The sequence below is a fragment of the Centrocercus urophasianus genome, unplaced genomic scaffold (genome assembly GCF_019232065.1).
Source record: "Centrocercus urophasianus isolate 14NV4802_14NV808 unplaced genomic scaffold, USGS_Curo_1.0 seq_14, whole genome shotgun sequence".
NCBI classification, from domain to species: domain Eukaryota; kingdom Metazoa; phylum Chordata; class Aves; order Galliformes; family Phasianidae; genus Centrocercus; species Centrocercus urophasianus.
The window spans coordinates 20,720,197-20,744,212 of record NW_024884586.1 but is presented as its reverse complement, the minus strand read 5'-3'; the positions used below and the strand labels follow the sequence as shown (position 1 = coordinate 20,744,212).

At 41.9% G+C, this 24,016-nt stretch overlaps 1 protein-coding gene across 1 annotated transcript in view; it reads right to left on the bottom strand.

Moving 5' to 3' along the window:
* Positions 1-23,545, bottom strand: part of LOC122157594 (deubiquitinase DESI2-like) — a 54,918-nt gene extending 31,373 nt beyond the window's left edge. The window contains exon 1 of the mRNA XM_042813436.1: positions 23,464-23,545. Coding sequence (XP_042669370.1) covers positions 23,464-23,502 — 39 coding nt within the window. The 5' untranslated portion in view covers positions 23,503-23,545. The remainder of the gene's footprint in view (positions 1-23,463) is intronic.
* Between the last annotated feature and the right edge of the window lie 471 nt (positions 23,546-24,016).

Genomic DNA, 24,016 nt, shown 5'->3' with positions numbered 1-24,016 from the left:
CAAACGATGATTCTTTCAGTTATTCTGACACTTACCTAGACAGCCAAATCATCCAAATATACTTAATCTTCATTTCATATCAACAGCCTTGCTTATTACAAGACTACCATCATTTCTGCATTATAGCTTACTCCATTAATAATTTCACCAAGGACAACATGCATCTCCTAGATACAAAAAGCAGTGACATCTGCTCTCTTTACACTAAGAAAGTTAAAGCAACTTCTGACTTCTGCTAAGCTCTTATATGGATAACTACTCAGAGAAGGTTGAGGTAACAAGGTCCTTGTAAATTACAGCCATCACAAAGGGACAAGAAGCCTCTTCATAATGTCACCAAAGAGCCAGGAACACCTCAGGCAGTGAAATAAGCAGACCTTTTGTTCCATTCCTTTCATAAAAAACAGAACAGCATACTACTTTCTACCTGTTTTGCAGAATCTCAAAGGAGGCAGCGGACAACTTCAAAGGAATCTGCTGGCTGGCAGGCTAGGATTTGTTAGACAAATGCTGACTTCTTCAGCAGTAAGGCATTAATAAGAAAAGGTACATCAACTTTAAAGTAAAGAAAATTATTATCCAAAAGAAAACTATCTTAGCTTCAAATAGGAGACCAAAGTGTGTTCATACATCCATACACAAAACACCGAAAGACTGTATGGACAATCCCATAGGTAGAATGTCAAAAAAGGACATGAGATTCATATTCTGCTGTAAGTCCGTGGACATAGACTTCACCTTGGAGTTCCTAATGGCAACAGCAGCACCTTACAGCCAGGAGTTACACCTACTGCTGGTGAACATGGATCCCCTTGGGCAATAAAGTAACCATTAAAAACAAACAAAACAAAACAAAAAACAAAACCAACAATACATTCTCTAGATCTCCTGCCCAGACAAGTGCTGTGTAAGGCCATAAATCAAGTTCAGTGTTTACATGCCATACAGACCTGTAAATTCTCATTCTGACCTTCTCACCCACTTGCCAGCAGCAATTGTGCCCGTGAGTCAGCAGCAGCTGTCAGAAGACAGGGGTGTGGGCTGCTTGCACCCAAGGAAGCCATACTCCCTGCTGGCTTTGGTGGAACACTTTCAAAATATCTCACTACGCCCATGATAGAAATTGGCCGAGTGCCATTAACATTAATTTGCTATTGCAAAAATCAATATTTATCTCTAAGCTTCTAAGAAGGGAATCTGTTCTCCAGCATGCATGGGGGAAACCCTTTAACTGTGCAAGCTGAGATTTTTCCTGGAGAGGTTCCAGGGGCCATGCCTAGCTGGCAGTGTTTCTAACCAGCTTAGCTTAGGAAAATACAGGGAAACACAGCCTTCCTCAGCAAGCCTTGTCCTTTTTTCCTATGCTGCTTTGTCCTGTCTTGGATAAAACTCTTCAAATACAGTGCCAGTTCTAAACTGTGCCTCATCTCTCTGCATTGTCTTTTCCTACGAGAGAAAGGATATGGGTACATTTGTGCCATAATCATAAAGTCTCTGTCTGCATCACAATTACTGAAGAAGTGCAATGCAGTGATGCTTCTATATTAAAATTTAAGGGACAAAGCGGAAGCCAAGGAACTCAGCCATAGCAGTGATGAAACGTCGCTGTGCCATGGGAATTCAAATACACCTTCCCCAAAAGGCCAGTTCCAGCTGCTTTGAAGAGGACTATACAAGAGCAGAGCAAAGAACATTTCCTTATGAAGGTCACTGTCTAAAAAAATGGGTTGCCGTGTAACCTAGTCTAATGTCACACTGGTTTCTGGAGTACTACCTGTCTACTACAAAGCACAAAACTGAAAGCAAAACAGCAAGCACAGAAGTGCAGATAGTGACTCCTCTATAGCTCACGACCAAATGGCTTCCACACTGGGTAATTTTAGCACTATTTAGAATGACTGAAAACAACACTAGCCACTAATACTGTAGGAAGTCTGAGTAATCATTTCTAAATGGTGGCACTCAGCTTTGGATGCTGACGAACAGCTTTGAGGATACTTTATCCCCCATATGAAGATGCAAGAGAGTGATTAATACATGCAGCATGACATGATGGTTGGGAAAAAATTAAAAAGCTGTGGGAGTTTCTTAATGACTCTCATGCAATATGCTGTACTCTGGTTTGCTTGAGGGCTACAGGGGATTTATTTTTCTTCAAGGATTCCCACTGTCTTTATTTAATAAGCAGCACTGGATGTGTGGCTCTAATGCCATTTAATGGTGATCCATTATCAAAAGATGGGAATGGCAGATAGTTCCAGAGCTTAGCAACAAATATTCAGCATTTATTACTATGAAGACACTGTTTTGGGTGAAAATCATGTAATTTCAGGTTGAAACATGGCCATCTGCATGGCTCTCCAGTGGGACAGCCTCTGTGATTGTTTCTCACAAGAGTCACACCCCCACCACAGGGACAGGCACAACCATCCCACAAGTGCAGCTTCTATGGAAAACACTAAACCTGTCTTCACTCCTCCCTCCAAAAACCACAGCATTTGTGAGACCAGTGTTGAAATATCACTCAGGCTGCTTTAAGTAATTCCATCTACTGGGTATGGTAAAAACTTTAGACTAGTGCTAAAACATAACTTCTATGCTAGTCCACTGTGCATATGCCTAGAAGAAAACCTGAAACGACCATGCAACGACAATTCAGCAGGCTGGTTTTTCCATGGACATGCATCTCATAATACCTGTACATCTGAAACACAAATAGTGAGATCAAGGATTGATGGGGAAAGGCAGGATAAGGAAACAGATCAGGAAGATCAAGGAGAATAGTTTACCTTATGTAATAAATTTCACCAGTAATATCCCACCTCACTCTCCCAGTTTTATTTCTCTATCAAAGTCCATTAGATACTACAATGGCATTTTGGCTTCTATTTATTTTAGTTAAAAGGGAAATGATTGAATATCTGTACCACAGCAGGCAAATGGTACCATCTGTCAGATTCCTCAGAGGTCTGCCAAAAAATTTTCCTGCATGCAGAGTAGACAGCTAATCTGAACTGTGGCCAGGCCAACACAGAACAGGGTAAACACTGTAAATGCCTCATCTAGCTCACAACATCTTCTTGTATCAAAGACATCTGCTCTCAGATTAAACTCTCCCTATGATTTACTTCTTTCGAGAACCGTCTAGCTGCTCAGATACCTATGACAGAAAAACCAAGGCCTTACTCTGTCTCAGCTGACAAGGATCCATAGCTCTCAAAAGCAAACTAACTCATTTCTAGGAGTGAAGCAGAACACTCCCATTTTGATTAGTACTAAAAATAAAAACCCATGCAATAATAGGTCACTAAACTCAATAGACAAGTTCTGTGAATGCTCAAAAATGCTGCCCTGACAGGCAGAGACCTGAGAAATTACCAGTCTTTCTAAAGCAATCCACTGGCTCTATGCAATGTTCAGACAGTAAGGCAGGAGAACACAAGCAGAACTCCACGCAACTGGACTCCACTGAGATACGGACGTAACCCTCACAAAAGATGAAGGAGATGTGGATCTCATTTCTTTCACTAAATCTGTAAGTTAGTTATCTTGTAGACCAAAAGAAAAATGAAGATTTTCAATCCTATATGAGAAGGAAATATCTGGACACTGAAGGAATGAAAGTCACTGAAGTGACGAGTGGATAGATTTGAGACCATTCAGTTCCCACTCCATTTATTTGCCTTCTCCCGAGTTAGATAAATGCATGTAAGAGGTAAACACATTTGTCAAACAAATAAGATCAGCAACCCAGATACTGTATTTCATCTTATGGTAAACCTTTTTTTGCGCTATGAAATGTAAGCTTGGTATCATTTATATAATTCCTTTTACTGTTTTTTCCCTTCACACTTCAGAATATTCCTCAGCTTCTCTGCCAGTGAAAAAGATCCAAACAATTTTAAAAAAGTAATCCATATAAAACTTCAGAGAGGGAACAAAGGTGTAACTGACTGGACACTACAGCCAAAGGAATGTTTGAATCTGTGGAAGTTTTCTTCTTTCAAACAGTTAAGCCTACTCAAGCTAATAAACCAATCCCCGTTGCATGCATCCTATCAAATCTAGTTAAAAAGTAGCTTGTGATCTCTTTGGAGCAAGAACTTTCTTGTTCCACTTTCTACAGTGTCTTCATGAAATACAGTGAAAATCCAGTTCATAGCTGGGTCTCATAGTTACTGTCAAATAATTTATTAACAGCAGGCGAAGGCAGATACCAGCAGTCAGCAGGAGAGTGTTGACTCATCCAAGTGAAGAATATAGTTAAAACTTGCACAAGAAATGGTATGTATTTGTTCACGTGTACAAACACACATAGAATTGCACCAGAAAAGTGAAGGATTAGAGAACAGCAGCTAACAGTAAGAAAACATGCCCAGAGTTCAAAGTCAGCCACAGCTAGACTGACAGTTAACCTCCTCTCACATACATTTTAGTAATAAAACCTAGAATCACATTCAGTATTGCACCAAAGGTGCAGCACTATATAATTGTCCGTGGCAAGCCTCCTTAAGGAAACAATTTTCTCCTAACCATACCTCCTCCACAGTGTAGTCACTTGCAAAGGAGTGCTGCTGAATCTCTAGAAGTGCTTATGCTGTGTCAATGGTTAGCCTGCTCAGAGGCCAGCATCTTTCAGCAATGAAAATACACACAAAGCACTTTTCTCAACTTTCTCCCAGCTTGCTATATCCTCAAAGGTATACTTGTACACTGTGAGCCATAAGAATAAGTACACAGCTTGGTTTTCTATCCTTCAACAGCAGTAACTTCCAAGTAACCAAGCATGAAAACAGTGCTAGAGGTATAAATACAGGCCACCAATGCATCTTTGTCTCTTAGCAAAAAAAAAAAAAAAAAAAAAAGTGCAGTCATCTGTATTTCTAAATGTCTTGTAGCCATGGTTGTTATCTCACTCCAACACTAATGCCAGTGGGGTTTGAGCAGTTGTGTTTGCAGGTATCTTCTTGGCTTTCCTTTCCAACTCAGTGTTAGCAAGGCACAGATTCTACATTTGTCAGATGAGATGGTCAAAGATAACGGACAAGAGCAAGACCAGTTCAATGCTGAATCACTGTGTTGGTGCCAATTCTAAAGAAGAAATTCTCCCTCAGAGAAAAAGAATACCAACTACATTCAACAGAAAGGTGAGATGGAAAACAACATGCTTCACATCATAAGCAAGCATTGGGAAGATGTCTGAAGTAAACAGGAATCAGTACTGAGTTTTAAAGTTTTAATTCAGTATTGATCTTTAATACCATTGCTCAGAGGAGACTTCAGACAAGTTCTTTGGAGCATAGAATCATTCACCATCATAACGCTGAAGTTTCAGCTCAAGTCCAGCCACACAAAATATTTAGATAACATGAACCCATACATTAGGGGGTTAGAAAACTTCTAAATATGCAGAGCTCTTTTACTGATCCAAATTGCCTCACTCAAATTGCCTCAGTATGGGGGTTTTTTAACAGCAAATAAAGACATTGTCACTTACAGCTTTTAGACAGACCTGAAGAAGGTAAGGATAGCCTCTCCAGTAACATTTAGCTATTCCATCAATCCTTCCTTCGACACATCAGAAAAGCCTGTAGGGCCAAGCAATAGCAAAGCTGTAAAACAGGGAGCTTAAAACTGACATGCTTATTGCAAAGAAACTAAATAAAATCTTTGCATCAGAGCTTTCTTGTTTCCACTAAAATAAAACTGGTGATATCCCCCTGCCTGAACCTCCCACTTGTATTTTTTGCAGAAAGAGTAGGAAGAGTGAGGAAACCAGAAGAGGCTTTGTTTAAGGTTGACACAGATGAGTATACAATATGAACAGACAAAAATCAGCCCTGAAGAATTCCAGGGACGGAACAATGCACATGCAAAGGTTTCAGAGGAACTATGAAGACAGAAGAGTAAAACAAGGACACTAGTAATTATCGTGGGCACCCTCTCTTGTGTAAAGCGTCTTTGGAATCAAACACTAGAAGACAGCAACTGTAGTACCAATCTTTAAACTGAAGACAGGTTGAGAACCAGTGAACAACACATCTGTGAACTGGACATCTAGTCCAGATGAACTAACAGAAGCTATAATAAAGGATATAATTAACAGATCAATACAAATGATTGTTTGAGTAAGGGTCGACATAATTTCTGTAAGGGGAGTTCCATGAAATCCACTTTGCGATATTCTTTGGAAAAGTCAGTGAATATCAAGAAAGCAGTGATCTTACTGACATGGCTAACTGCCATTTCTAAAAAAAATGTTATGACATTCTTCATATAGCTAGTCAAGAGACAAAGGAATAGAATAGGATTCTGCAGGTGGCATGAAAAACAGAGATAGAAACTGACGAGTCACTGTCAGCTACAAGATCCATCAAAAGAAGCCAGTGGCAGACATTTCAGTGCAGGGTAGTTGGTAGGGGGGCTTTTCACAATAGAGAGCAGACCTGCCTACTTCCTAGTAAAGGAGGGTTTATGCATCTGCTCAAGAGAACCAAAAGGAAGAAAGAGCCATGGGTCATAAACTCTGAGTTAGCCAGACATGTTATATGCTTGTTCTGCTCTGTCTCCAGCAATGGGAAGAACAACAGTCTTGGACTAGATGAACCCTTGTCCCGAGCCAGTTTGGCCATTCATGTGTTCGTGTGTTCTCTTCTGCGTAAAGAATAATGAAAACATAAAAAAAAAAAAGAAAAAAAAAAAAAAAAAAAAGAAAGAAAAGCAAACCTCTTGAAAGTGAGTTCTCATATTATAACAGTAATTTTAAAAAGGAACAAAATTTTATTTCCCAGAAGAGAGAGAAAGATACAGTGGAGACCTATTTCAAACTCCTATCTGAAGATTCAGAGAACTGCTGGAAGAGAGTCTCTCGCTCTCTGATAGTTGGGATACAGTTTAAGCAATGGTTTTGAGATTACATGGTAATTGCCCAATTAGCTCTTGCATGCAAAAGGGATTCTCTTGCATTTATCCATATCCAGCAAGGCAGAAATCCAAAGCTTTCTGCTCACTGTGGATTTGCTCTTCCATTTCATTAGGATTAATTTCTCCACCACCCACACGATTCACTGAATCTCTTCCTCCCCTCCCTGCCCCTGTGCCACCTGTCAAAGTTATAAAGATGATTGGTGCTTCTTAAAAGCAGCACAGAGCATCTTTATCCACCTATTTACTGACAGATGCTCTCTCCCCTTCTTTGCTAGACTAGTTCTTTCCTAAAGCCTACAGTCTGTCAAGCCATCCACAGAGCATAGATGTGCATGCAGTATTTAAACACACCATCTCCAGTAACCCCAGTGGGTAATGCCACTGTATCCCAATCCCCCAAATCCTAGGTTGCTTTCTATTTTGACAAGTCTCAGATGAAACACAAAACCACTTTCAAATCTAGTAGCCATCAAATTAAAAGATAATCTGTATAAACTGGCCAGCATAATGACTTCAGGCTGACCCGAAGCAATTTTTTTTTTGTTTCTAAAGCAGAAGATGAGTTTGGGTAGATTAACATACATGCAAATCCTGTTGCCTAGCCATTGGGCAAAACTAGGACTGACTGTTTCTCCTCATCTCTTTCTATTTCAGTCCAAGGCTTATACAGGGTCATGGGAAATAAGTGGGGCATTAATTCTTCTAGCTCTGGCTCATCTACCCCTGTATATTAAGTGACATCTTCTCAGAAAAGCCTCTTGAATTATATTACCAGAGCTGTTCTGCAAGTTAATTGGTCTGGAAAGAACCATCTTTGATCCTGTTGGTGTCAACAGTACAACATGAAGTCCTAAGAGTTTTCTTTCAAACTGGAATCACGATAGCAATACAGAGCCTGAGGTTTCATTTTAAGAAAAATGAGCTGTGGAAGAGTGCTTCTGACCCACTATCCTCTCCACTGCTGGAAACTATCTGAAATCCATCAAAGGAAAGCACAGGTAAACTGGGAAGCTTCAATAAAACGCTTAGCATGGAGATGTTTGTCATAATCCTTAAAAAGAAATCAGAGTACTTTCAGCAGCCACAGCTGGACAAAAGGAAGAACAGTCTCACAAACATAACGCTGAATCAAATCCCAAGAGACAGCGCAACGACGAGACACAGAAGCATTAGACAAGCCATTCTCTCTGCATGCTAGCTCCTCAGTTGTGGGATGAGGATAACAGCTTTTCCTTCTCCAGGGAAGCACTGGGAAGTACAGTAGAGAAGACAGAAAGGACCATATGCCAGGGTTGAAAAGACTACACAGATCTCCTGGGCACCCTCCTACTACAGCACCTGCAACAGCAGCACAATGCAGATACTGAAAACTGCTTTAAACTGGAAAGTATCGGCAGCAACCCCAGAGCACAGAACTGCTCACAGGGAACTAATGTATCCTAGCAAGACAGTGTACATGGCCCTCTGCTCTACATTATTTTCTTACTCACTCACTGCACATCTGCAACAATACCAGTGTGTTGCAACATGCACATCTGCAATTTGCACACCATCATTTCAGACTGCCTGTGCTCTCCTAGCATAATTAAATGAATAACAAACTCAATGACATCTTCCCCTCCTCCTTACTTTGCTCTCCCATTCCTTCTGTACATGCTAAAGCAAAACACTCCCTCTGATTCAGATTTCAGCCTGTCACAAAGCCAGCAGCATTCTCCTAGGAAGCCTGGGCGCTAATGACAGAAACAGCAGCTGCCTCTAAACACTTCATCTGCCCTATGCAATCAAAGGCCAGTAAAAGCAAAGGCCAGGAGCAGGTGCATGGGCTGATCAATAAAAAACATCCCCAGGTAGCAGGCAAGAACAGGGGAGATCATCCCATGCACATAAAAGTCAGAGGCAGCCAGTGAGGTGGCAAGAGCTGGGCTGGAAGCCTACTCACTATGGGCATGGGTCAGGCAGATCCCATCAGCAGGCCCCCAGTTCACCTCCCAGAAACCCTGCTGCTGGTTGCCCTTCCTTCAACCCAGGCCAAGCAGTTACATCTCAGATTCCAAGCAGCTGTTTGCGTTTAACTCCTTTGGCATCCCACAGTCATCTCTACTCACCCCAACAGGAGCACTCTTTCCCTTCCCACAGGTGAGGCAAACCAAAGCAAAGAGATTTAAGCACCTTGCTGTGAATATGATGGGGGGGGGGAAGAGAGTGTTGAGTGTGATGAAACTAGGACTATAGTTTTGGTCTTTCTCAAAAATCCAGTGCTTTAGAGTCAAAATGAAGGTTTGTCTGTTCTCGGCTAGGGTCCAAGGACATGCTTCGTTGGCAGCATTACACAATCTATTTAGAGGTTTTGATTCCCACACGTTCGAAGCACTTGTACTTTTCAGAAAAACACAGTGGTGTCATTGAACATGATGTTATGTTTGAACTGAAGAAAGAAAAAAAAAATCTCTCCCCTTCTATTATTACACACAAATTCAAGTTTGGCTGCTATCATGATATCTTAGGATAGAATGAAATATGAGTAAAGTCAACCCTAGCTATGCTAATCAGTGACAATCCATCATTGATTCACTGAGAAAAAAAAGCATCCTGTGAGATTCACCATCGCTTATTTCACTCTGCATAAAGGCATCCTGGGAAAGACAGAAGGATGGAAGAGAATTGGAAGCCCTAGCAAAGCTTAGCATTAATTGTACCACAGTGGAAGAAAAGAGCATGCTAAGTCACATGCATGATCCTGTTTTAATGGTTCATTCACTTGCATACCTAAGAATTCACACAGTAAGGTTTTAAATTGAGGCAGGAAAGCATAACATTGCTTTTGCTTGTCAGCTCAAGCAACTTATTAGAAAAATGCTCTTGCTATTGAGAGATTTCAGATTACCCAGAACACTTTTGAAAAGAGCTCAGATGCCTGATGTTTAGTGAGAACTACCACTGCGTCTAGCAACAGCTGCAGACTGCAAGGTATTTAGTAAAGGCATCCTGTGCCACACTGCTCTGTATCTTTCTTTTTGTTTGGGTGACCCTCGCACTGTGACATTATTCAAAACGCTTTTTCTGCAGACAGGAGGAAGGAAACAAATTTACTCCTTATAAAAACCGTCCAATGGATAAATGAAAAGGAGTTGGGATTTTGATTTCTTTCCAGATCCGTGTCAATGTATGTAAGCACAAGTAAAACTGAAATAAAGTGCTGGCACTGTTCCCTTCCTACTAGGATAGTTCCAGCTAGAAGGATTTGGAAGTCAGGTTCTCATATCTGAATACTCCCAACGTTCAAAAACAACCTACACGTTGACACAAGCTGAATGACTTCTTTCATGCCCGCCCTTTGGTCTGTCTCTGTTAAGCCCCCCCACCTAGCCTACTACCTGAACACAAACTGCAGGTGCCTCACACAAGCTCACATGTCCCACTGTTCCTCGAGCAGTAGTAAACTGCATCTCACAGACAGGTATCTAGTTGAATCCACAGGATCTAAATGTTATTTAGGTGCCTTTCAAGGGAGATTTTTACTCATAAAGGACAACAATATCTACACTGCAGTAGCATTACATTCCAAACACACCCAGTGGTATAGCACCAGTACTGCAGGATCCATGATGCAAGCTTAATTTCTGTTCTGTTTTCCCTGTTCCTACACATACTGCCCCTGTTTCTGGGCATACAGAATGTTTCTAGGAATACTAGGTCATCAAATGTGGGGCTCAGATGAGATTACCATTATTTCTGGGTGTTTTTGTCTGTCCTCAAGTACTTAAGCTCTTTGAGAGAACAACAATATCACAAATAATGAGCAGTAGGGCACTGAAACCTTACTGACCTGACTGATAAAACAGTTCTCCATGCCTCACGAGCAGTTCAGATGCTTGACATAAGGGATATTGCGATGATTAATAATTAACTGTCTGGAGACACAGAGCTCAAGGACAGATGCCTCCCATCTGCAAGCTCTGCAAGCTGAGGCTGCACTTTCAAGGAGGAGGGTGGGGAGCTGGTAGGGAGAGAAGGTGACAAGGTTGGCACGCCCCTAGTAAGTCAGCAGCCTTTTCCAGACACTTTGCTTTTCGTCTCCCAGCACACAGAAGGTATTATTCTGCTCTTCTCAAGGTAATTTCACTACGCCAGTCACTGGGGGATCAGAGCAGAACGATCTCAGCCAATTCCTAGTGACAACTCTGCTAAATGAGATGCATCCTTAGAAGCTACCTTCATGTATTTAATAGGCTTTAACATCAGCTTTAATGAGACACCTCTGAGACCTCTGGAGAGGTAACAGACAGCTGGAAACATGCTTCAAAGTCCTGTGAGTGTGAGAAGTAAAATCCAAGTTCAGATGCACCAAGTACAGGATTTTTAAGTACCTGATATGTTAGAGAATATTAATTTGTTCTTCACATAAACTTTAAAAATTTCCATTTGCATATTTGTTTGATCCGGCAAGAGCTTTAACTGTATCAAAATTATCCAAAACAACAGCTGCAACAGGAACTGAGCTGCATATCTCAAAGTAATTACAAGCTACAAAGGGAATCCTTGGAGCATTTCAATAACGTGCCATGTAGCAAACGGCACTTAAGGCCGCAGATGGATGCATTAGCTTCCTAGAATAACTTCACTGTGGCAAAGGATTTTGAAGAGGTCAGTTTTATTGCCACTTGTATCTTGCTCCTTACTGTCCTCCCAGAAAGAGGGTGAATTTTAAAGGATGCTGAAAAGTTCAAATTCGGATTGGTTACCATCAGACTGAAGAAGAAATACTGTGAGGGACTGAAGTACAAGCATCTCCCTCACATCCTCCTTTTCTCTTGCCTTTTGATTCAACACCCAGAAGAAACGGCCCCTCTCATTAGCTGTGCCTGGACACAAGGGACAGAAAAAAAAAAAATCACTTAGAAGTGCTGCAAGACTGGAAGGACTAATCCAGTTAACAAGGTGTGGGACAGATGACTTTTTGTCCTCCCTTTCCCGCCAAGGAGCATCCTGCCTTCTTGCCTGGCTCTGTCAAGTCCTCTGGCTACCTTGGCCTCTGTCTCCTGCCAGCAGCACACTACCCAAGGGAAGAGCCAGAACTGTCCACAGACAGAAAAAGAAGCAAAGTTTGCATGGGTTCATATGGTTTGCATTTGTTTATCCTTCAGAAAGCTTTTGCTCTGGAGAAGCCACCTTTCGCTTATGAAGATCAAGGAAAAAAAATAACATGTTGTAATATTTTTCTTTTAGTCCCAAGATTTGAGCTTGAAATGGAATGATTCAGTTTGCCTCTCTTTGATCTGTTTCTATTTGGCTCACACCAGAATTATTCTGTTCTGTTTTAGTTTGGTACAAACCATTGCTCAAACATTTGACCTCAGTATCCACACAGTAGCAAGCCCATGAAGCACAGTGCTTCAGCAGCAGGAAGTGGAGTTGGTCCATGCAACATTCCAACATCTCCAAAGAGAAGATAGCCAGCTGCCTTGGATAACAAGCAGCCATAAAAATTAGAGTGAACAAAGGCACAGCAAATGACACTGCAATCAAGAACAATGAGCACTAGAACTGTGGACAGATCAGCCAAAGCCAGTGGGAGGATTTCCGCTCAGAACATGCACTTTTTGCTCCGGCCTCTGCAGATTCTAAAACATCCAACACTGCCTTCCCACCTTTCAATAATGCCATCATCACAGGGTAGTTTAAGATGATGCATTAGCCTGCCTATCCTTAATGCTAGGATAGACTCAGAAGAGAGGCTGCATTATCTTTCAGGTTGCATAGTCAACTAAGGAATCAGGGCAAACAAAGACTGACTTCTATCTGAAAATGTCTTAAGAGGAAACAAAGCAATAGGAGTACAGTTGGCCTCTATTTACAAGGAATAGCAAGTGGTTTCTGTTTGTACCCAGTAACAATGAGTACAAGCACTAGTTCAGGAGGACACGGACCAAATTCCAAATCTCCTTAGCCTGGTAGAAGGGATTCAGAAGGAAGCAACTTAGCCATACTCTCATGGTGTGTCTGCAGTCAAGACTTCTCAGCACTTCATGGTAAAGTAGTTCCCTTTCACATGAAGCAAAGGAAAGATCCCTTCTTATATAAAATACATATTCACTAGACCAGAGAACAAGTATGAATAATGCCACAGCATGGTTCCAGCCTAGACGCCCTCCTGGAGCAGCTAGCTCCCACTGGAATCATCCACTCTTCACTAAAGGAATATTTCAAACAAATATTATGTGTTTTGACACAACAGGCCCAGAATGACCAGATCCTGAGCGTCCTGCTGTCTGCTTCTGTGGCAGACCTGCATGAAGGGACAGTTTGACTCCCTCAGGGACTTTAACCAGGTCTCTGTCACTCTAGATGAATCAGCATGCTAGATGGTAGTAGTCAAATGCAGAAATACCACTGATCCTCCCCCAGCACACATCTAACAGTTGTGTCAGAACCTCTCAACATATCATGCTTCAGAATACTCCAAACATGTCTACAAGGTTGATAGTTGTGGAACAGGATCCATGAGAGAAGAGACCTGGACCTTCATAGAGGGGAAACCGGACATCGGGTTGATATCCTGAGCTGGCCCCCAATGCCTGTGCTTAGGCAGGTAAACAGAGCCCTTCATTTTTCATGTAAATGCTTTGCTAAGAAAGCATCTCACCTACAGCCCAGATTTCATTCAACTAGAATTGTGCTGAGGTCCTACAAACCACCAAGAGTATATATTAATGATAAAGAGAATGACATCTCACACTAGTCCCCCATGCTTAACCTCTTGATCTTCTCTTTCTGCTATATCCAACATTCATCAGGCAAATCCAGAGCTGGGAGAAGACAAATATATGGCAAATATAAGGTCACCTGCTTCAAGTAGCCTCAAAAAGAGTAGGACACACAGGTAGGCCAAGAACAGATGTCTAGAAATACTCAAGGTTTCCTGCATCATGCACCTAGGGAAAGTTAACCTTTAGAAAAGGCCACCTGTAACTCACCGTCGAGGTCCTCAGGCACTCTAACCCCCAGGCAGCAATCAGTACCCTAGGAACCTTTTCTTACATTAACATACAGTATAAATCACTAGTAGCAGATATTGAGGAGTTCGCTGTTGATTTAAGTAAGACTAGAGGTGAAGCACAGTAACAGATCCAGGGCTGAAGTTTAAACAAAGCATGTCACCAACAGAGCTTTCATGGTGCCAGTTCCTCCATCTCCCAGATACGTGAACCCATCAGCATCCACTCGGCAGATGACCCTATGTGTTGACCCACATGATGAAGGCACTTTAACTAAATAGGCTGAAATGCTTTCAGCGTTTTCTAGTGTCCGGCAATCCCTTATGTAAATAAGCATCCCTGCCTAACAAAAATCAATCGCAGACAAAAGCATTTCTCTTCCCCTTATCACTGCTTTTTCATACACCTTAATATTCAATGCTGAAAAAATTATTTACTGATTAAGACGAATTTTCCACTCTTAGGACGTAACCTCATATTTTGCCCTGAGAAATCTCACTGATTATCAGATAAAGCTCTGAAGCAATGGGACATTTTCACTCCTCTAGACCATTCACTCTCAAGAACATCCATTGTTTACACAGAACGACATCAAATTTCCTCCCTCCATCCCACTAAAGAATTTGAGTCACTTTGTGAAAACAGTCAGACTTGTGAGTTTTGCTTTTCTTAGTTCCCAGCAGAAATATAGATGTAACATACTGATTGATTTCTGCCTCGCCTCCCCTCCCCAGTTTCAGCTACATCATCTTTGCATAACAACAGGAGCAAGAGAAATCAAAATAAAGAATCAAATAAGCACAACCCAAGTCAATAAAGTGGCTTGGAGTCTTAGAACACCCATATAGATTCAGTCCATCTCACTAATGCACAAATATATATCTAGCTGCCCACCACCACCACCCATCGAAACAGATCTGACAGCTGTTCCAACTTAGTGGCTCTGTTTCTGTCACTGGTGCTCAGCTCTTTGCAGCAGAAGCCCCCTCTGCATGTATAATTGATCCCCAGGGGCTGTCCCAACGGGAAGCTAGATGGCCAGCTGAGCCCTGGCACCAGAGTGCCTCAAACCTCAAAACAGAAGAAGCACACAAGGCAGAAAGGTCTGCTTTGCAACAGACAGAGCAGGTCTTTTTGGTTAAGAATGACAGTCTCCAGTACTGTCAACCCATCAACTTTTAACAATACTATGATTTCTTTAAAAATTAAAAATATATATATCTGAGGGACATTAACGACTTGACAGTGTAAACAGCCAGAGGCTAAACCTTGCTGCCAGAAGTGTTGTGTTCTAACAGGAGCCTGCCTAAATGTTTGGTGAAAACACAAAAAGCAGCAGAGAAAATTCAATAGTCACCAGCTTTCACAGTTTCACAAAAGCAAGCAATCATTTTTCTCAGAATGGCCCAGAGCCATGCTCAGAGAGACAGGTTAGCAGATTGTGACATTGCCCATAGATGAGTCTAAAGAACAAATCGCAGCAGCAAAAAAAAAAAATTTTGTATCTCCAAGTTACAACTGACCTTACACCTGAAATCCTGCCCATAGGCAAGCCAAATCCTTCCTCTTCAGGCACCTGAAATGACTTTAGAGATACTAAGTCAGACTGGAACCTGCAGGATCTGCATTAACAGCACTGTCATGAGAGCCAGCCTTACAAGAGGACCTGTGAGGTTTTGCTCCAGAAGAACTCATGCATTTTTCATACTGTGTTACCCTTTCCTAAGCTCACTGTTCTCATCAAGATTTCTTATATTTGCAATGCTGAGGTAAAGGAGAGAGTGTTGTACAGCAGTTTTCCCTAGTGCATATAGAACTAACAGAAGTGAGAATTCTCACATTATCCTCGTTGAACCAATTCAAGTCAGTTCATGGGGCAACAGGCTCAATGAGCTGCTGATGGGGTGAATGCTGTAGCTGGAGTCAGCTTAAGGACTGCAGTGCTGGAGAAACTCAGCAACAACATGGACAGGCAGACAGCCTGTCACCCTGACAACATCAAAACAGGCTGTTTCAGATAGCATCTTCAGGCTGTTGCTAAGACAACAAAACCCTGTTTATTATGCATAAATGGGCACACTTCATCTCTGGACTTATTAACTCAGGCCATGCCACTTACTCTGCAGCTTCTGAATTGCTTTAGATCAGATGTTGCATTGAGTCCTTCTTCTTGAACTGCTGAACTCAGCTGCAGATCAGTGTGTAAGCTGCTGCATCTTTTCATTTGCCAATTAATTTCCTCTCTCCAAAGATGCAAGAGAGAATGGATGTCTAGTTCCACGTCATCATTTTCCTCACATGCTTGAATCAAGCACTGACTACATCGGTGATCTGCACCATTGGACTGCCTTCCTTCTCCTTTTCCCATGCTCAGGCAGAGCAAGGCAGAAATCCCAGTCTGTGCCTGGCCTGCCTGCGGTCAGCCTGTCATCACTCTAATCGAATTGATGCAGTCTGGTAGAAAAGCAGAACAAAGCCTTATTTTTCCCCCACCTGCACACACTGCCAGGCTACTCAGCTAGAGCTTTGACTTATTTGAAGATTTGAATGTACTGCCAGCAGATTTGCCATAACACCAAATTTATGCACTTATGAAGCCAGACACTTGCACCAGGAAATGTTGCATCCAAGAGAGGTGAAGTAGTCTCTCACACCTTGGGCTAAGGATTCTGCTCACATCTAGTTAGAGCAACTCTCTACTATCTGCCTTCCCTCACCCACAGTGTTGATCTATCCAGTCTCTGGTTTCTAACCAAGAGTCTTCCCAGAGATTTTGCTGGGCACATAACAACAAGTATCTCAGTATGATTATTGCCATTACAGATTTTTGCAGGGGATAATTCACCTGACTTACTGTGAACCCAAGACCTATTATGCAGCACAAGCACAGTTCAACAGTCTAAACGCAGTCCCATAAAGGAGCTAGCACAAAAGGCCAATGAAAGCCCCAGGAAGAAAAGGAAAACAAGCATCTGAGGTGCACCTGGTCCTCCCCTCCCAATGCTGCAAGTGGCAAGTTCAATTACTTGAAGAAACAAAAACAGTTTAGCATTCATGTAGGGCATATTACAGCACTGTGGGGAAACCTACTGCTAGACACCAGACAACTGTTATCTCACCATTCTGTCTTGCTACACAGCATGCTGTATGTGATATGATTTGAAGACAGAAGATCAAGGCTCTGTATAAATGAAGTCAGCAATAAAATCCCAAGACCATAACTTTTCCTTCATCATTCAGAAATTTAAAAGATTTACCTTTAAACTTACTCCATAAGAAGCCTGTGAAGAAGATAAGACAACACAGAGCTTCCTAAGCCAGAGCTTATTCGCGGAAGAGGGAATTTCTATGAGCTTTGAGAGTGGTCACAGAATAAATAAGGATATAGTACCCCTACCAAGCTTTTCTAAGAATATGGCAAACCAGTGAACAATGTGTTTCTGAGAATGGAAGTAATTCAGATTTGGCAAACGGTTTTGGCCGGAGATGATTGGCAAACATTTTTTAAAAGAGTCAAAACATTTCATTTAGTGTGTTTTAAGAAGTGGAGGTTTTGTTTCAGAACAACTTTTTTAATATATTTGGAGTTGCCAGAATTTAATTAAAATCTCCCAGAGGCAATGTTTAGCATTCTGTTCTGTTTGATAAATTAACTGGCCAATATATGAAAGAGGAAAGAGAAAGGAAAGATCCCACTGACTCCATATCAATTCATCTTTCAAGACCACAAGTTGCTGTATTAACTCAGAGCATCTCTTTAGCTCATCATACCAAGAAACATTACAGCTATCAAGCTATTTGATGAAAAAAAATATCCATTTTCTATTTGTTTTCTTAGAAATAGTCAGGTGAGGCTGTATTTCTCTACACAGCTGCTCACAAACAACTAGTGAATAGTGCAAGAAGCAGGGCCACCACCCACAAGAGGATTTCTCTCCCTTCTGACTAAGTGAGCTAAAAAGCATCACAGACCTCTACTTACAGTAATCACAAACGTGTTGACATTTATCTGAGGAATGAGACTTAGTCTTTCCTCCAAACAGAGAGATAATAAAATGTTCTGTGATCTAGTCAGTGCTTAAAACATTCACACCACAGAATGAAGTGTTCTGCTTGCAATCATGCTGCTGCTTCTAAAATAGATTCAAAGACTCCTTGTGTACTGAAGCTAGAAATACAAGGAGCCTCTAATTCCTTTCATCCCAAAGCAGGTAACTGTAGTGGCCAGAGTCTCACACACTCGTGCAGAAAAACAAAAAGCAATGCTAGGATAGCAAGATTGCGTTGGTTTTTAATCATATACACAGGTCACTACCTCCAAATCAGATGCAAGCAGTACATGTTAAAGAAAAATCCTTTTCAGCTGCAAAGAACAAGCAGCAAAGGAGCTCCCATCTCCTGTTCTCTCATACTGTTCTGTATGAGAAAAAGTAGCTTAAAGCACTAAAGCATTCTGCATTTGCAGAGTGGCTATACAGACCCTCTAGCTTTAAGCCTTTCCTCACAGATCACTGGCCTGTCCTCTCTTTTCAGAGCACATAAATTATACAAAATCCAACTCTCACGCTATCTCAGCATCTGCTGTAGAACACCATCACATGCAGCCTTCCCCACCACAAGCTGCTTGTCTGAGAATCCCCTCCCTACCTCCCTCCTTGAATTAAGAGAGCCAAACTGCTTCCTCTTCCTGATACAGCACCATCCTGCCAAGCCTTGCTCCCTAGGAAAGCTGAAAGGCATTTCTAAAGTCAGAAATAAGCAACCTCTTCAAAGCTTTTCTCCTCACCTGATCTGCTCACAGGCTGCGATCAATTTCTGATCAGCTTCTGCTGGGAGATCAGAAGCTGACTGGCTATACAGAGCATGGTCCCTGTTCCCCAGTGGTACAGCTAGAACTACTTCACTTCTTCCGAGGAGAATGATAGACTATTACTACCTACTTAGGTAGGTACTACCTACTACTGAAACGTTGCAATACCACTAACAGAGAAAGGACAGTCTAGGTCAGCCCCCCACCTTCTGCCCCCATCATTCTCTCTGTAGTGAAGGCACCCACTTGCAAAGCCTCTGCCTTGACACACACACTCCCTGGCAATAGGACAGAGGGTACAAAAAGTACAGGCTAGGACTTGTACCCAAATAACTGTACTGTCACTGTCTAGCATCACAGCTCATTCACCTGTATTTGCACAGAGTGAGGAGCTATTTTGGTACCTCCACAGTGTTTCCTCAGCCCTCACTTTGCAGATAGGATATCAGTCCATTTAGCTAATACTAATAGCCCACTCTACTGTCACAGTGAATGGAACGTAATTTTCCCTTGGCTAAGGAGAATTCCTCGACTTCAGCAAGGCTGTTGACACTGTCTCCCACAACATCCTCATAGATAAACTTAGGAAGTGTGGAACAAATGAGAGGACAGCGAGATATCTGACTAGCAGAGCTCAGAGGGTTGTGATCAGCAGCCAATCTAGCTGGAGGCCTGTAGCTAGCAATGTTCTCGAGGGGGAACACTGGGTACAGTCTTACACAACATCTTCAACAGTGACCTGGATGAAGGAATAGACTGCACTCTCATCAAGTTTGCTGATACTACAAAGCTGGGAAGTTTGGCTGACACACCAGACAGGCTGGAGAGTTAGGCAGAGGGAAACCTTGTGAGGCTTAACAAGAGGAAGTTCTACACCTGGGAAGGAATAATTGCATTCATCAATTAGGGACTGACCTGACAGAAAGGAGCTCTGCAGAGAAGGACCTAGGTGTCCTGATGGATAACAGGCTGACCGTGAGCCGAAAATGTGCACTTTGACCAAGAAGGCCAGTGGTATCCTGAGGTCTTTCTGTCAGGGCTACTTAGCTGGACCATTCAGTGATGTGATAGAGAAATCAAAATGACAACACTGTCACCCATTGATCAGTGAAGCAAGAGAAAGCCCATTTACTCTTCTGCAGGGCTGCTCTTTGCTAACAGCCATCAGCCCTTCAGATAGCAAATGATGTATAGGATATAAAGGACTGGAAGACTTTGGGAAGGCCATTATAAATCATTACATTTTTTTGGTACTTCTCTAAAGTCAGAAGTCACAAGAAGAAATCTCAGAGCTACTGTGCCTACTATAACCTGAATGCTATTTACCTAAGAATGATAAGCAATGTCAATGGGATAAAAGTGGGACAAGGAAGAGAAAAAGACTCATCCTTCTCATCCAAACAGTTGCTACATCAACACTGCCGATTGACCAGGGCTCCCATTTTTCTCTGCAAAACAGCTCAGGGTCTCATTTTCACTGGCATAAAGCATAAGCAAAAATGCCAGCAGATCAAACAGAAAGCTTTGTGTGTTATCAGCTGCAAAGACAGTGGAAATTCAGAACAACTATACCTGCAATAAAAGAAGGACAGCAGTGATATAAATACATTTTCTTTAAATTTGGTAGCATGACTGTGCTATGCAGTAAGTTGAAAACATCACAAGAGCCCCCAGCTTGAATCTCTGCCAAATGGATTATTTTTTGTTGAACATGTTTAGCTAGTTTGCTTTAAGATTTAAACCCAGGCAATATCTGCAGTCATTCTTCATTCAGTCATGTGTCTGATTTAAAGAAGTGACATTTATTAATATTACAATGATTTAGTCAACTATTTCAAAGTAAGACAGAAAAAAAAAGGGTGAGATTCTTGTTGAAGGAAATCAGTCCTGTGATCCAAGTAAGATAATCTACAATAAATAGCTTATCAGGGGGAGTTGGAGGGAAGAGAGCTGCAAGTTATCAGGAGAAAATTGGTGATTTATACTTCCAAAGGTAAAGTGATAAGGGGCTGATCAGAGCAAACTGCCACAGATCTTACAGACCCAGTTATTTCTGGTAGGTTTCCAAACAGCTGCTGGCCTATGTTAAGTCCATGTGAGAGATAGATTCTAACTGGGAATGAGATCTATTCATGACCTAACCCCTGATCTGTATTATTCTGCATTCACACGCACACTTAAAGTAGACTTCAGCATCCTGTATACTCTTTAAAATACTCCTGCAAAGCTCTCCCTTCCTCTCTTTTTGCAAGCATGTACAGGTGTGTAGAAGTTCTTTAGTAACACGTAAATAAGATATAATCACCCTGGACGCTGGGGGATTAAGAAATTGCTTTTGGTATAGATATTCTGAACACTTGGAATGCCCAGTGATTTTTGCTCAGTTCTTTGATGCTGAAAAAAAAACAAGTCTCATAAATAGATTTACCTGCTTCAGTAATTTCTGCAAAGCACCTTATTAAGTACAAGATTTTGTTGTTGTTGTTGTTTTTTTTTCTTTCCCCTCTCTCTCAAGCCTGGTACTATCCAATGGGTAAAAGGATAAATGGCTATAATCTTTGAATACATGAGACTACACAGAGTGAGTATTTCATGGCTGCACAAAGCCCATAATTGAACTTCTGCCCTAAGGGTAAGCTTTCCTGCAGTGTAAGTGCTTCCAGATGCCATACAGGGGTCATGATGCTTGTCAGGAAAGCGGAGCTTTACATCCAGTTAATTGTTACCCCAGCTGTCTTTTTTTCTTCAAGACTAGTTTTCCAACAGCCACTCAAACAAATGTGCTCATTTCCCAGTTCCCCCGCAATTCCCCACCACAATGTAACAAAGTGCAGATTTTGCATGGCTACATTCCAAACTCCATGGTGTTAAAATCATAGCAGCAATAGAAAAGCATGTAGCCTCAATAATCATGATGCAGAATTTGAACTGGAGGTGACTCAGTGGTAGTCAAACAGATGCAACATGAAAATAGAATGGTCCCTATGTACAGAGTATTAACTTGTGCTTAACCCTATGGAGTTAGTACTGACACATGAAGGTTTTTGTGGCTTACCAGGAAGTAAAAGTCATTGTGAATTAAACCAATGATCTCAATTCAGTTCACTGTGCCTGGATTTCCAATCTCAGAACACAGTGACCATAAATAGCAAGTTTCTTCTTCCCCAGCTTCCTAAGGGCTTCATCTTAAGTGTCAGTGGCATTAAAAAACAAACGCAAAGACAAAGTTTGTCCAGCATTCACATTTTTTCAGCTCAGTAGAAAAATATCACTGGTTTGGAACAGCTCAATAGTGGCTGAGAAACTTTAGACCACAGCCTTCAGCAGAACAAAGTAAAAAAAAAAATGGAAGATAGTGCATAAACAGAAGAGCAACACAACCCCTTTACCTTCTTCAAATTATTAGCTAGGAACTCTTTGACATTTGCAATATTGGCCTCTGATTACCAAGAACTTGCCAACAGATACTTGGGTTACCAGCCCTTGCTTGAAGAACAGCTTGGGAAAGTTCACAGTTTAAGCTGCCAAGCATCTGTAGAATAGAATCATAGACCATTAAGCATTCAAAACCAAAGTCTTAAGGAAAGACTTTACACCAACTTGCTCAATTTTGCCTATAGTAGCTCTGGTAGAGGCAGCTTCAAGTTATTCTAGTTGTGCTTTTCAGACTGTCTTTCACAGACACAATCCTACCCAAACGGTCCTTACCACACCCTCCTTCCATGAGGAAATAACTCAGCTTTTCTAGCCAACAAAAGACTACTTAATTTTTGCAATAAAAAGATGCTTGGCATTTACCAGAGCCTACTCTTTGCTCTTTGGTGGCTACTCTCCGGAAAAGTATTTATTGTCTTTCAGCCCACTAACAAATGCAGGGAGGAAGTAAATCACTATCAAAATGTTCCTTATCCGAACATGCTTATCCTAAGCCTGTGCTAAGTCAGAGAGAAAAACAGGTTGAGCCAAGCCATCTTCTCTTTAGGTCTTTGTGCCAAGGATAGGATTCAGATTTTCTGATTTTTCAGCACAGGTAGTTTCCAATTACAATCTATTCAAGAACAGAGCAAGAGAATCAACTTGCTACACTATGAACTTCCAAAAAATATTTCCAAGGAGCATGTCCCTATGCTCCTCCCTATGCTGAAACTTCACCAGTTCTGACTTTTTTTTTTTTTTTTACTCCTTCTTCTGCAATTAACCTTCAGAGACTATGATTAACTATGATCTCATGCATAAGGGATTGATTCAGATTACTATTAACCTGGAAACAACATCCCTACTACAATTCCACAGATGCTTCTCATCCCTGGATGACATCCCAACCCTCTTTCCACAGCCTGGTAGTGCACGATCTCTCAAAATTAAATGACAAGTGGCTCCTGCAAAGAGAGAGAGGTGATCATATGTCCTTCCTTAACTGGGACACTGGAAATTAAAAAGTCCTCCCCTCACCCACTGCTGCTCCTGAAAAATTCTGCAGAAAATCCAGTACAGTTTTACTTGTAGTTTGGCACAATATGCTAAACGTTTCAAAGAAAAATGCCATGGTCAGCATCATCTCTGACAGCCAGAACATGACATGCCTAGATGAAGAGATTGCTGAAGGAGGGTGGATATCATCCTCCCTGAGGAACTGTGCTGGGCTTCTCTTCATACAGTGTCCGCCTCCAAGCATAAGCTCCCACCCAGCCCCACTGCTCCCCATAATCAAAACTGTTTGGTACTCACCATGTCATACACATTCAGAATCACTGGTTCATTGGCCATTGTTGATTGCCGTGGAGGCTGGATTTAAACCTTTCAATCCCTGCCAGATGTGTGTTGCTGCCCCTAGGGTATCCTTTTACCCCGAGACAGACAGAGGAAATGCCTCATCCTACAGCCTCCAAAGGAAGAAGAATGAAGGGAGGAGAAATGCTTATGGTCAGTAGGTGGGGGGTAAAGTTGGTTGTAGGGAGGTTTGGGCTTGTTTTGCTGGCTCTATAGGGTTGCTTTTACCCTTCCACAGCGTGACAGATCCCAGATTTCTTTCTAACTCAGTAGCACACCTTGGAGTCCATAGACTTGTGTAACCAAGCAGCAGTCAGGCTCGTAAATCCCAATCTACAGAAGACAGCCTCCGAGCCCGGAGATAAACCTTCTTCTACCGCCGTGGGCAGCACCGTGACTGGGGGGGGCCCCGGCGTCCTCGGCAGAGCAGCGCGCTGCTACAACGCGGCTGTAGAACGCAACGAGCGGCGGCTGCGAGGCACGGAGCCGGGCGCACCTGTCCGCTGGGAGC